The sequence below is a fragment of the Dryobates pubescens genome, chromosome 13, assembly GCF_014839835.1.
Source record: "Dryobates pubescens isolate bDryPub1 chromosome 13, bDryPub1.pri, whole genome shotgun sequence".
In the NCBI taxonomy this organism is placed as follows: Eukaryota; Metazoa; Chordata; class Aves; order Piciformes; family Picidae; genus Dryobates; species Dryobates pubescens.
Window position 1 is genome coordinate 11050384 of NC_071624.1, and position 13904 is coordinate 11064287.

Consider the following 13904-nt stretch of genomic DNA (forward strand, 5'->3'; position numbering starts at 1 on the left):
AGGCGGTTTTGCTTCCACTGCAGGCTTCGTTGGTTTTTTTTTGTTTTCTTTTTTCCCTTCTCTCTCTTTCTGTCTTCTGTGGGATCCTAGTGTGATCATCCCTTGGGGATTCCTGCTTTTCTTGCCCAGATATCCCACATGTCCATGTTCATGTCCACATGTACATGAAACGTGGGAACCCCAAGCCCGAAGGAACATACATGATTGGAGGAGAAGGCACACGTTAAAGCCAAGTTATAGCAGAAGTGTTTTATTTTAGGGCTGCGATAGGGTGTTTTTTTTCTTCTTTTCTTTCGTCTTCTGGATGCATTTAGCCTCATCGTCTGCCAGCCCCTTGCTTGACTGTGGCAGAGGGCGCTCCAGCCTCCAGCCCTATTAGTGACCTGCCTCAAACCCACAGTCGCTGTTGAGTGCCTCCTCCAGTAGACAGGAGCTGCCCTTGTCTTGAACACACCGAGCATGAGGCGTTAGCCAGCAGCAACCTGAAATCCCAGTTTCCACAGCCCTCTCCTTACGCCAAGCATGTGGAGAGGCTTTTGCTCAGCTCCCACCTGGCTCCACCGCCAGGTCAGAGTGGGATAACCAATGTGAGAAATTAATTGTCCCCAAAAGGCCTCTCCTGACTAAACACTGGCTTGCTGGTGGTGCCCAAAAGCTGTGACTGGGGCACCGTTGTGCTGAGACCAGATGTGATGCAAAGTGAGAGTTTCACCCCAGCAGCACTTGGCTCAGGTCACAGCTGGTGAGGCAGCCCCAGGTGCTGGGGGATGCCCAGACCTATTGCAAGGTCAGTTGGAGTGTCAGTGGCTGACATGAGGTCTCAGCTGCCAAGGTCTTTCCCACTCCTGTTTCAGCCCTATAACCCCACCCCCCTCTTCCATCATCATCACTTCAGGGTTGCTCCCATGAGAGACAAGATGCTGAAGCAAAATGCTCAATGGTACAACCAGACACCAGCAAGCCTGTTTGTGGTGTTATTATGCTTTGGGGGTGGTGTATTTGGTCCTGGAAAAGGTACCCTGTGGCCTTAGCGTCCAGCTACCAAACGCAGGTAGGGTGCGGGAAGCTGGCGCCATGACACCTTGTGTTGTGATGCCTGGTGCCAGGTGGTGCAGGGGCTGCCATGGCTTCTCCGCAGCTCTCCTGAACCTGGGAACGGAGAGTGAACTCACAGACAGGCTAGCTCCTAGAAGCCGGGAGAAGCTGACCCTCCACCCGCGGCAGCCTTCCGGGGGGGTCACGCACCTGCAGAGTGCTCTGTAGCCCCTGCCAGGTGGTCCCAGCTCCGGTCCAGCACTCCGCCCGCTCCCGCTCCGGGTTTTCAAAACTACTCCGCTTTGGACAGACAGGCGAATCAGTCAATAAGAAGCCGCAAAGCGTCAGCACAGCGTTCGCTCCTCACTGGGGACCAATCAACATCCTTCGATCCCTATATCCCGCCCTCCGAGGACAGGCTCGGCCAGCTACTGCCTCGGCCCGGCGGCCATGTTGAGTGTGGCAGAGGTGCTGCTCCGTCTGGGGGTACATTTCCTCATCCCCCTCGCCTTTTCCTTCGTGCCTTTCCCACCAGAATGCGATTACGCTTGGAGCTGGCTCGCCCGTAGGGCATTTACAGGGCGCGGAGCGGCTCCGTGGGGGTCGCAAACCCGTGTGGTTGCCCCGCGAAGGGCTCTCGGCGCCATCTTGAGTGTGGCAGGTGCCCCTCAGTCGCTGCGCCCGTGCCCCATTACCTGGCAGCAGGACCGCGCGGGGGGGGGTTGGCAGGCAGAGGTGCCCCGATGCCCGCGGGCGGGGGTTGTCTGCGTAACGGCAGGGTGCGAAGGGGGGGTGTGCGGGGAAGCCCTCGGTGCGTGCCAAGCCTTGAGCTCGCGAAAGGTAGTTGGGGGGGGGGGGGGGGGAGAGAGACAGTGAGGCAGCCCCGGTATGGCTTTTAAAATTCAACAATAACCAAATAGGCGGGAATCCCGCATTTCTGTACGGCGGCGGAGACCGCGACCGGCACCCCTGGCGGGCTCGGGCGGCCGCCCTATCCCCGCTCCCCACCGGGGGCGGTGGTTGTTGTTGTAGCAGAAGTTTCCCCGGCGCTCAAAACATAGCGCAGGTTACGCGGGGGAGGAAGGGAGAGAGGGCGGGTTACCCCGGCGGCGACCCGAGGGGACGGGGCTCCCCTCTACCACCCGCCTGCATCCCCTCGGTCACCGCCGGGGTAACGCCAACGGCCACCCCCGGGCGGGCATCGTTCCCCGAGCGCAAGGAGGGAGCCGGGTAGGGGGTGGGGAAGCGCCGGTTCTCCCGCATTACTATTATTATTATTTTTAACTCTTATTATTTTTCCTCCACTCCGCGGGCGGGCGCGCACGCCTCCCGCCCCTCCGCAGGCATGCGGGCTAGCTGCGGCGGGGAACAGAGCGGGGAGGGGGTGGGGAGGGAACAACGAGGGGGGGGAGCCCCCTTTCCCTCCCGCGGCCGCCTCACACGGCGGGGCGGGGCGGAGGCGGCGGGGGCGGAGACAGCGCGACGGGGAGGGGAAAGAAAGTGGGCGGGGCTCTGCCACCCACTGCCCCTCTGCCCCCCCCACCCCCCCAGCACCTCGCCCACGCTGAGACCGGACCCGAACTCATCGCCGCAGTGTCGGCGGCGCCCCGGCTCCTGCCGCTTTAAGCGGCCGTGCCCATTGTTTGCACCGCGGCCAATGATAACGGGAGACTGCGGCGCGCACGGCCAATGAGCGCGGCGCGGGGCAGCGCGCGCGCCGCCCCCGGGTCTATAAGAGGCGCGGTGGCGCCGCGTGAGTCCCCACTGGCTCGCGCAAAGCCATCTTGGCATTGTTCTGCCCGCGCCGCCGCCCGCCCTGCCACAGCCCCGCCACAGCCCCGCACGCCCCCGCCATGTCCGACACGGCCGTGGACACCAGCGCCGAAATCTCCGCCAAGGTGAGACGCCGCCCAGCGCATCGCGCACCGCTCACCGCCTTTTGCCACCTGCGATTTTTTTTTTCTCCAAGCGATTTTCTGGAATTTTTTGATTTTTTTTCCTTTTGATTTATTTTTTTGTTTTATTAACTCTTTCCCGCCTTCCCACCCGCCTCCGTTCTCCCGTGGAAGTTGGCGGTGAGGCTCGGTATGGGGCCGCCGCCACCGCGCTCGCCGTGCGGAGCTGTTTGCGCCGTTTCTTTGTCTACAGCGTGCGGGAAACGTGCTCGCCGGTGCGGCGAGTCCTCCGTGGTGCGCCGGGCTCCACGGCCCGCTCCCGCCCGCCTTCCCCGGGACGTCAGCTACGGCTGCGGCGCCGTCCCGCCGCGGAGGGGCTCGGAGAGCGTGGCGAGAAGCCGGGGGGGGAAGAAGCACGGTTGCGGCTCGGCACCCGTCTGCGGCTGGGGGATGGCGGCGGCGGGCAGCGCTCGCCCCATTCAATCTGCCGTGGGAGCTTGACAGCCCCGTCAAACTTGGGTGCTGCTCGGCCCCGTCTCTGACGGCGGGGGGATGCGGGGGGAGTACTCCGGAAAATAAACCGGTGGGGTTTAGGGGGGGGGGCGGGGAGCAGTGACTGTTCAGGAGTTTCTGTCGAAAAAGGGGGGATTGCGGTTGCTATTTCGGAGTGGCACCGCGTTAATGGCGGGGGGAGAGTTTCTGAGCCGATGTTGCCCCCGGAGGAAGGGGGAGCTGTTGCTATCTTAGAGTTGCGCCCCTCGGAAGTGGGAGGGTGGCAGTTGCTGTGTCGGTGCTGCCCCAGTTGGTGGGGTCTGCTATTTTGGAGTCGCCCCTCGGAGGCGGCGGGGGGAAACTGGGCACGGTTGCTATTTTCAGCGTTGCCCCGGTGGGGGCAGTCCCCACGGTAGAGCTGCCCCGTGTGCTTTGGTGCAGCGGGGTTGGCGGGGCTCCCGCCCGGACTCCTCGTAGCAGGATAACTTGTCGAGTGGGTACCGAGGGTGATGGGGGAGCGCTGGTACCGGCCGAGAAGCTCAGCCGGGAGTCTCAGCTACGAGTCCCGGCGCACGCCTTTGTTAGCCGCGGCGGAACGTCCCCCGGGGGCTCCGGGCACCCGGCCGGGCTCCGCTGCCCGCCGGGCCGTGGGCGCCATGAGCTCCATCGAGCCCAGGGCCGTGCTCGGAAAAGTTATGGGGGAGCCCGACCCGGGAGGGTGCGTGGGAAAGCAGCGGGAAATGGGACGGCTGTGCCCGGGGGCCTCCGCACCGAGCGTCCCGGCCGGCATCGGGTCGTGCCGCTACCCAGGGAAGCGGCGCTGGAGGAGGAAAAAAAAAACCACACCAAAAACAACCGACGGGGAGGAGGGCTTATGAAAAACAACCAACAAAAAAGGCGCTCCTGGCAGATTTCGATTTCACTTCTGTTTCCCGCTCCCGCAGCCGTACCCCCCGACACACACCTTTCCCCGCTCCCCTCGCCTGCCCTGCCTCCGCTCCGGGGCCGCGTCTTGGTCCACGCTGCCTCCGTTTCTCCCGGAGCCGGGAAACGGCGAGGCGGGTCGATCCCCATCCCTCTCCGGGGGAACGGGGCCAAGTTCGTCGTTAACCTTCCCCTGCCCTTTACAGCGTGGGGGAAGGGGGCCTCGTAACTGACTCTCCCTCATGGGGCCGGGGCTCCGTGCTGCGGTGCGGGCGGAGGCGCTCACGGCGGCAAGGTGACCCTCTCACACCCACCCAGTGGCCGGGAAAAAGCGCGGAGCCATCGAGGCCGTTCGCCCTCGTCCCGCCTCGCCGTCCGGAGCGTTCCCGGGAGGCGGGGAGGAGTAGGACTGTCCCGCCCTGCCCGGGCGGTGGCTCCGCGCCGAGCACCGCCCCCGCCCGCCGTCGCTGTGCCGCGGGGCGCCCACCACGTGCGGCCCTGCCCGCGCCGCCCATTGGGAGCCGGAACCCGCCGCGCAGCCCCCACCGGGACTACATTTCCCGGCATCCCGCGGGGCGCCGGGCCGGCGCGCTGGCGCGCGTCCAATGAGAGGGGCGCGCGGAGTGGCGCGCGGTTTAAACGGCGGGAAGGCGCGTGGCGGCGCTGGGTTGCCCCCTACCGGCGGGAGGTGGCGGCAGCACCTTCACCATTCCGGGCGGGCTGTGGACTCTGGACTTCATCCGGCCGCGACCCCGCCCTCTGGCGGGAGCCCTCACCACCGCGGCAACATGGGCAGTTGCTGGCCCTCACTGCCTGGGATCAGGGTGGGAGTGCAAGCAGAAGCTTCTTGGGCGGTTGGCATGTGTGTCGAACCATCATGGCTGTTCTGTGGACAACCAGTCCTGCTACACCAATCATTGGAGGCTCTATCAGGGTGCTGGAGCTGGAACAGCTAGTCCTGCCACTGGGTTTCCTGGTGTGGAGGCTGCTGTGCACATCTGTTTGTGTTGGACTGAGTTGGGGAAAGGGAGAAGCTGTGGTCCTCTCTGCAACCCTGTTGCTAGCACAGACTTCATGACCTGGCATCCTGATGGTGGTTAAACTGAGAGCAGCTGCAGTGGTGTGGGAAAGGTCATGGCTGGAGATCTGTCCGGCTAAAATCCCCAAGAATGAGTTGTTCCTTTACTGGGAAAACTGTTTAGCTTTTGTGAACGACTCTTTGGAAAGAGCCATTGGGCATAGTGAGGCGTGGAAACTGTGACCGCTTGGTTTGTTTAACCTGGGAAATGCTTTGTCGACATCATGCCCACGTGCCTGATGCGATGGCCACGGAACACAGCAGCACAACGGTGCGCAAGAGGTTCAGTGGTTGTGATTGGCCTTTGGGGAGCCTCTGACAGGGTAAAATTGCTGTGGAATTGGGCAGTGGGGAGGAGTTGGCCTGGGATTTATATGTGAACAGTGAAAGGGGGAGGGAGTTTGTGTGTTTGCTTTGCCCCTGACTCCTGGGAGGCTGGTTTGATTAGGTGAGGTTCCATCAACAGGTCCCAAAGCTTGCTTCCAAAGGAAATCTTTTCTCAGTGCGCTGGCAGCGTGGGTACCTCTGCTAACAGCACCTGTGCTGGGTGCGAGTGGAGTAAATAACCTGGTGGTCTGAAACTTCTGCACTGTCTTGTCAAGGCAGCGTGCAGGGTAGTAAAAACTCTCTCAAACCAGCAACCGTCACGGTAGTGGGGCCAAGGCTATACTTTTACCTGTTGGCATTCCCACGGGGGAGTGACAGTGGCTCAGTGGGAGCGAAGGTGCCTCCTTGCTGCGAGGTGGGCGGAGGGGCAGAGTTGTCCGCTGTTGCTGCAGCGCAGGAGGGACCTGCCAGCAACTTCTAAACACCTCGTGGTCACTGCAGAAGCAGGCTGTGTGTCTGTGTTCCTGGCTGCAGGGAAGGGCCTCTTTGCTTTCCTTGGCTGGGGTATTGCTGCTTGTGTTGAAGGCTCTTGCTCCAGCTGATGGAGGAACAGAAGGGGAGGAGGATGCAAGCAGAAACGCCAGTGTTAAATCCAAGTGTTCTTTATACAGGAACATAAAGTTGGATTCTCTCAGCCTGTTTGCCGAGTGACTTGGCATGACATTTTGACAGTGATCAATAGCAAAAACACACAAGCCTTTTGCTCTCCTCTCACTCTGCTCATGGTGTAGATTCGAACCAAACTAGCCGAGCACGGCACTTGGAGCAGTGTAAAAATAGACTCTTCCTCCACCCCATCCTGTTACACTTAAAGCTGTGAGCTGGATACTGGAGTCTCCTCGGCTGCTGCAAGAAGGACCAGGCCTTTAATGTTTGCCGTATGATTGCCCTCAGGCAGAGCAGAGACCTCAGTCTCTGCTAATGAGTCCCTGGGATTTGTTCCTGCTGCAAGGGTACCGAGCAGCTGTGGATGTCCTCAGCCCTGGGGCAGCAGAGTCCGTAGGTTGGACGGGGCTGCCGGCTCTGTGTGGCATTGCAGGAGCTTGCGTGGACTGTGCTAAGATGGGCAATCAGCCAGCTCTGCTGCTGCTGAGCATATGCAGGCGGCCAGCTCTGTGCGTTTGGGAACTCGGAGGTGAAACAGAGCAGCCTCTTCTCTAGATAGCTGTTCTCTGACGAGGCCAGCTTGGGTTGAGATTCACCCCCACGTTCTCCTGTTGCCCAAGGAGGAACCGGAATGTGGCGACCAAATCGCAGAGCAAGTTGATGTGAAGAGAAGCCAGCTCTCCCTTGTTCTCGGGCTGTGTTTTTGACATCTGGTCTGCAGCTTCTCTGATGCCCCCCCAGCACCTGGAATCAGGCTGACTTCTCTGCTTTTCTGCTCTTTCTAGGATCTAAAAGAGAAGAAGGAAGTTGTTGAAGAGACAGAAAATGGTAGAGATGCGCCGGCCAATGGCAACGCTGTGAGTATGGCTACAATCTGTAGGGAAAGAGACAGCTCTTACATCAACACTTGATTTTTTTCTCTCCCTTCTTGCTTTTGCTGCAACCTTGTGCCTCACCCTTGCTGGGAGAAGACCCCTCCAAATGGCAGCACTGTGCTGTGCAGAGCCCTCAAGCCTGCTGGGGCTTCAGGTTTAATAGACTCTTCTGAGCCTGTGGGCAGTTCGTGTGTGTGCTGAAAAGAAGGGCTGGGCTTTGATCCACTACCCGAAACCTCTGAGGTTGTGTCCAGTGCCAGCATCTCTCTGGGCACTAGAAAGAGGGTAAAAAACCTGAACTTAAATCCTAGATTTACACTATTATTACCATTGAGGGAGGAATTGTGTTCTATACAAATAAACCAGTTGGTTTCCTATTCTTAACATGCTGGGGGGAGTTCAATCTGCAGCACTTCAGCGTGCCACAGAGAGCCTTAGCAGTTTTTGCCCTGGCCTTAAAGGTGCAGCCTGAGGTTACTCTAGACTTGAACCTTCGTGCCTGTGTCGTGTGGAGGCAGGCAGGAAGCAGGACATGCACCTGGGGCTCTGGTGGGCTGGTGCTTTGCTTTAGACAGGAAAGGTGGGGACGCGGACTTGAGCTGAACATTTCTTCCCCCTTCTCCCTTCCCCAGTGCACTTTTTTTAAGTGATGTTTTGTCTTGCCAAGGAGAACGAGGAAAATGGAGAGCAGGAGGCGGACAACGAAGTAGACGAAGAAGAGGAGGAAGGTGGTGAGGAAGAAGACGAAGAGGAAGAGGGTGATGGTAACTTTCTTTGTTCCCCCCACCCCTGTTCCGTAGCTGCATCCTGCCCTGGACAGCGGCAGGACAGCAGATTCCCAAGAAGCAAAGGAGAGCCAAGAGCATCTCCTCCCTCTTTAGGCTGTGGCCAGGTGGCTCTCACCAGCCAGGCTCAGCCTTTCCTTGCATGCCTGGGCCACCAGTGCTGGGAATGAAGTCAGCCTTGAATCCCTTCCAGCAGGTAGAGGGCAGATTCCTTCCTTCCTTGGGCCAGACGACCATGGGCCATGCTGTGCTGCTGAATAAGCACGTTAGGCCCCTCTTGTGCAAGTAGTGAAACTGCCCTTGACTCTTGTGGTGGCAGTGGCTGCTTGCAGATGGGAGTGCTGGCCAGGGCAAGAGGGACAGCCCTGGATGGCTGTGTCTTGGCCTAGGCACAGAGGATAGGTCACTACCAGTTTTTCATGGAGCAGTGTGTGGAAAGGATGATGTGGTTCCCTCTCCCAGCCTGTTCTTGGACTGGTTGTAGTGTGGAAGTGGGCAGAGAAACCTGAGGCTCTTCTTGGCTCCTCCAATGGGAGGGGACAGCCTTGCTTTGAACCTTGTGTCTGCAGTGTCCTGCATCTCCCTGCCCTCCCCTGCTTCCGGGCCTGAGCCAGCCTGGAAGTGGGTTTTGGCAGCAGCAGCCAGAAATCCAGCAGTGACTTGCTGCCGAATCACTTCTCGCCCTCCCTGCTATTATTTTTGCTCCCGAGATCTGCTTGGATGAATAACATTGTTTATTTTTGTCGCTTGTTAAGGCTGGGAGAAAACCATTTTTGTTATGCTGAAATGAGCCTGGGCCCACGATTAGCTGTTACTAGGTTAATCCCCTGTGAATTTTCAGTTTGTGTGCTGACCTACTAACCTGCTGGTTAGTTTTGGGAGACTAGGACAGGGCTGGAAATTCAATGACGATTAGGTCAGTACCTGCCGTGCCCTTTGGCAGGAGCTGGTTCACCAAGAACAACTGGGAATCGTGGTCTTCTTCATACTTGGGATTTTAACCCTTGGGGACAGAGCATGGTGCTGCCATGTGCTGTCCTGCGCCCATCTCCCACCCTGAAGTAGGGCCGGAGGTAGAACGGGGAGTACTTGCCTCTCCCTGCTCCCCTCTGGCAGAATGGGGCTGTGTATGCCGCATATGCGTGTGTGGGGTGGAAGTGTTGCTTGGATACTGCTGTGACAAGCCCAGGGAGCTCTGGTCCTGCGGTGCCAGCCACACTCTTCCCAGCTCACTAGGCGCTGGCACGGTTCGGAGCGCAGTGCTTGGAGTCGTGAATGCTTCACTGGGATCCTGCACAGGCTTGGTCGCTCCAGGCCTGCTGCCCTCAAGTGATCCCTGCCTGGGAGCTGTACCTGAGCAGCTCAGTGCTGCAGGAGAGAGATTCAAAAGCATCAAGTGCAGCTTGCATCAGCTTTTCCTGACTCTTGTGGCCACACTCCATCCCAGAGCTTGACCGCAGAGGGGCAGCTTGAGGGTGTATTTTTCTTTCCTGTCTGCCCATCCCATCTCATTATTTGCTTTGTCTTAAAGCAGCTCAAAGAACTAAAAATGCTCCCAATCAGCTTGGCACTGTCACCTGACCCACCGGCCGGCCCAGTGCATGTGATGGCTGCCGGTGTTGATCCATTGCTGGGAGCTAATCTTGGCCCTTCCCACCACATGGACCAGGCTGCTGCTGGGCACGCGCCAGGGAGAGGAGAGGGGAAGGGAGGATGGGCTGACCTTAATCCCCCTGGCTGTCTCTGTGTGGCTCGTGGCGGGGGTTTAAAGCCAGCTTACTGGCCTTAACAGTCTAAGTTCTAGTAGGGTCTCCTGTTACACAAGAGACTCGTCTCGGCAGCTGGGAGGTTTCTCCTCTGGGGCCTCCAGCCTTGCCCCTGACAACTACCTCACTACCTCCTCCTGTTCCAAGCTGGTTGAAGGCAATGGACTCAGTCGTTCTGATCCACTGGCCTAGTTGAGCTCAAAGTGGGTCAAAGCCCAAAGCTCTCTGCTCATCCTTCTCCCTGGCTGTAAGATAAGTTGGTAGCATTTGTTTGCTGTTCTGATAATTAGAAAGTGTTCTGACTCAGAACTAATGCGTTCTGGCTCTCTTAACTCATTAAAGATGGACTAATAGCTGCGAAGGGAAGCAGAAATAATCTGGAGTGGTTAGGCGGAGCAGCCACTAGAAAGAGTTTTTTTGCCCTCCCCCTCCTTCCCCCCTCTTTTTTTTTTTTTCCCCTTCCCCCCCACTTCTGCTGTGATTTTTGGTACTTGTGGTAGGTGCTGGTTTTGTGTTGTTTGTGGTACAAACACAGCAGGAGCCAGGCTTAGCACCACTGATCCTTGTTTCCCCTGTGGGTCAAGCCAGTTGGGGGATGCTCCAAAAAAAGCCCCAGTGTCCTGGGGCATCTGCTGTCCTGAGCAGGGGCACTTAACATCCCAGTGTGGGACTGAGACAGAATTAAGCCTAGAGGGAGAGGTGCATAGTGCTGTAACCCTCCAAGAGTGTTTCATGTTCTTTGTTCTCCCTGCTCCTTCATGCAGGTGAGGAAGAAGACGGTGATGAAGACGATGAAGCTGAGGGAGCCACAGGCAAACGGGCAGCTGAGGATGACGAGGTAGGAAGAACAAGGAGCCACTTGCGGCTTCCCGTGTCCCCAGAGGGCTCAGGGGGAGCATTAGCAGAGGTGGAGAGGCCATGCTGGACTCTGGGGCTACAACACCCTCCCTGTGCCTCTCCAGGGATGTGGCCCAGTTGAGTCTATTTGCTGGCCTTGTTAGCAGGGTGTCTGCCCTGGCTCTGTGGAGCCACTAGCCCTGGGTCGGGGAGCCCCTGGATGCTCCTGGTGGGCTAGGATGGGGGTTGCTTGGGGCTTCTTGAGCTGACTGTGAGAAAGGACTTTGCGTAAGAGGGAAATGCTTGTTTTGCTCTGCCCTTGTCCCTCAGGTGGTAGAGGGGCCCAAAACCACCTTCTGCCTCACTTCCCAGCTCGGTGTGGCTGTTGCCAGCCAGCCCCCTCGGTAGCCCTGTGGCCTGTTCTGATGGCTTTGCTTTCCCCCCAGGACGACGACGTCGATCCCAAGAAGCAGAAAACCGATGAAGATGACTAGGCAGCAAAGTTGTTTTGTTTTGGGTTTTTTTGTGTTTTTTTTTTCCTTTTTTTTTCCTTTTTTTTTTTCTTTTTTTTTTTTCTTTTTTTTAAAATAAGGAGGAAAACAAACCAACAAAAAAAGGCCAGCGCATCCTCTTCACCCTTGGGACCCCCCCCTTGCCCCCTCCCGTTGCAGCCCCCCCTCCGCACACACAAACACACCCACACACACACACAGCCCCCCTTCTTCTTTCCCCCAGTGGTCATCCTCACCAAGTAGAGTGAAGCCCATTCCCAGTGTCCCCCCACTACCCTGCCACCCCCAGCACGGCGCTGCCGCTCAACAACCATACGAAACGATTGGCCCGTTAGCGGGGAGACAAAGCACCCCTCCCCCCCCCCCCCCCCTTCCCGCCCCACAGACCCCCTTCCCCCCAAGCACCAAGACTTCGAGGCCCCCTGCTTTTCTTTCTTAAAAAGTACTTTAAAGGAGAATTTGTTTGTATTTTTTATTTACATTTTATATTTTTGTACATATTGTTAGGAGGTCCACCGTTTTTAAGTGATCTCGGATCGACCAAAAGCCTGAGGGGGGGGTGGGAGGGGTGGGTGGGGATGGAGGGGGCGGGGGGGGAGGGGCTTTGAAGTGTATATCTCTTTAAATCTTGTTAAAACCCTATCTCTTTTGACTTTTACCTTGTGGTGTGATCAGGCCCCGCCCCCCCTCCCTTCCTCCCCTCCCCCCCCCCCCCCCCCCCCAAAAAAAAGAGGAGAAAAAAAAAAGAGAAAAACAAAAAAAAGGCAAAAAAAAAAAAAAAGAATAAAAAATAACCCCACCCACCACCCCACCCCCCCAAATAGCTCAAAAGGAGAAAGAATAAAACAAGGTTAAAAGGAGAGAAAAAAAAAAAAAAAAGGAGAAAAAAAAAAAACTTGTAAAAAAAAAAAGTTTACAAAAAAAAAAAGGACAAAAATGCAAAAAAAAAAAAAAACAAACAAAAAAAAATAAGAAAAAAAAAAAAATTTACAATCTTATTCTGAGCATTCCAGTAACTTTTTTTTTTGTGTATGTACTTTTAGCTGTACCATAGGTCGTGGTTTGTATGAGGTGGCAAGGCCAAAGATAAAAAAAAAAAAGGTTTTCTTTTATTTCTTTTTTTTTCTTTTCTTTTTTTTTTTCCTTTTTTTTTTTTTTTGTCTATGAAGTTGCTGTTTGGTTTTTTTTTCTTTTCTTTTTTTAATTCATCCCCCTTCCCCCACTCTCCCCCCCCCCCCCCCCCCCCCCCTTATCTTTTGGGTTTGTTGGGTTTTTTTTTTGGCCTGTTTGATGTATGTGTGAACCAATGTTGTCCAACAATAAACCGGAATTTTATTTTGCTGAGTTGTCCTAACAAGGCTGCCTCCCAGCTGCTGCTTTTTGCTTGGTTTTGTGGTTGGTTGTTTTTCCCCCCACCTTCCCCCTCCCCCCCCCCCCCCCCCTTTTCATTTGGTTTTGAGTTTTGGTTTTCTTTTTGACTTTTCTTTCTTGCTTTGCTTTGGATTTGGACTGGGAAGAGAGCTGGAGAGGGTCGGGAGGGGGTGTGGATGGGGAGGGCTCTAGGGGGGGAGGTGGTTCCAGCTGGTGCGTGCAGCATGGGGCTGTGCTGTCGGGCTGCTCTCCGGGCAGGTGAGGCAATGTGTTCTCATGGCTGTCACTCCATGCAGAGCTGCAGCTGTGCCCCCCGCCTAGCGTGGCCTCAGCGTGATCCAGCTGTGGGCTGTGTGCTCTTGGGGAGTGGTAGGCACACGTTAGACTGGGAAACCATCAGGCACACAGGCTAAATGGAAGTGAGGTGGGTGTGGGGTGTGCAGCAATCCCTGGTGTCCCTCTGTGGTCAGATGGTGTGTGCCTGCCGCAGTGGGGTGAGAAATTCACCCCCAAGCCCCTTCTGTGTAACACCTGCTGTGGGTGGGTGACCCTCTCTGGTTGTGGGACAGTAGGTGCTGAGACCAGGCAAACAACCTCCCTTCCTCTGGGCATGAGGCAGCACAGGGCTTGTTTACAGCATTGCTGGCAACGGCTAGGACTGCTGGAGGAGCCAGCACTTGACAGGGAGTGAGTTAAGCCAGAACTGGTCCCAGAGGGATGCTCCAGCAGTTCCTGAGGTGCTGAGCTAGCAGGGATTTGTCTACTTTAACCAAATCAAAAATGCTGTAATATAGCCTAGACCTCTGCTGCTTTGCTCCTAACCTTCCTCCACCTCATTTTTCCTCCCCCCTCTAGGGCATTGGAGCTCAGAATAGCTCAGCCTGCTCTGCCAGGTGTGTGGAGACCTGTTTGCAGGAACCAAACCATCACTCCAGCAAGTCCCCTTTCCCCCACTCGAAGCCCTGCCAGATGGCCTCGTTTCTTCCTCCTGCCCTGTGATCCCTGCAGTCGGCATCAGGATCCTGGGGGCAGATTTTTTCTTGAACAGAGGAGGAACTGATGTGCATTCCATGTGCTGCCTGTGAGGGTCACAGCTCCTAACTCCCTGGAGCAGTCTGGTCACTTACACTATTTACACCAGTGGCAAATAAGCCCAAAACCTGCCTCCTTGTCCTTAATTACCCAACTAATCATGGTGCTATCTGATAGCTTATCAGATCTACTGCCTCAATTCACAGGCTATGCAGGCCTGCCTCTTGCCTCCCTGGCTGCTGGGGTGCTCGTGGCAAGGCTAGAGGGCCAGTGCTAGGTTTGATCAGCAGGTGCTGTGATGTCCTTGAT

At 56.8% G+C, this 13904-nt stretch overlaps 1 protein-coding gene across 4 annotated transcripts; it reads left to right on the top strand.

Annotated features, from left to right (window-relative positions):
• The first annotated feature begins 2787 nt into the window (after positions 1–2787).
• On the top strand, positions 2788–11205 carry PTMA (prothymosin alpha). Of its 4 annotated transcripts, none has more exons than XM_054166739.1 (5): positions 2788–2933; positions 7203–7274; positions 7960–8056; positions 10608–10681; positions 11127–11205. In XM_054166739.1, the coding sequence occupies exons 1-5, from the start codon at positions 2889–2891 to the stop codon at positions 11172–11174; spliced, it is 336 nt and encodes a 111-aa protein (XP_054022714.1). In that variant the 5' UTR covers positions 2788–2888; the 3' UTR covers positions 11175–11205. The 4 variants fall into 4 exon arrangements, with proteins under 4 accessions (XP_054022714.1, XP_054022716.1, XP_054022715.1 ...); XM_054166741.1 differs by having other exon boundaries at positions 2789–2933; positions 7960–8050; XM_054166740.1 differs by having other exon boundaries at positions 2789–2933; positions 7963–8056.
• Positions 11206–13904: the final 2699 nt, after the last annotated feature.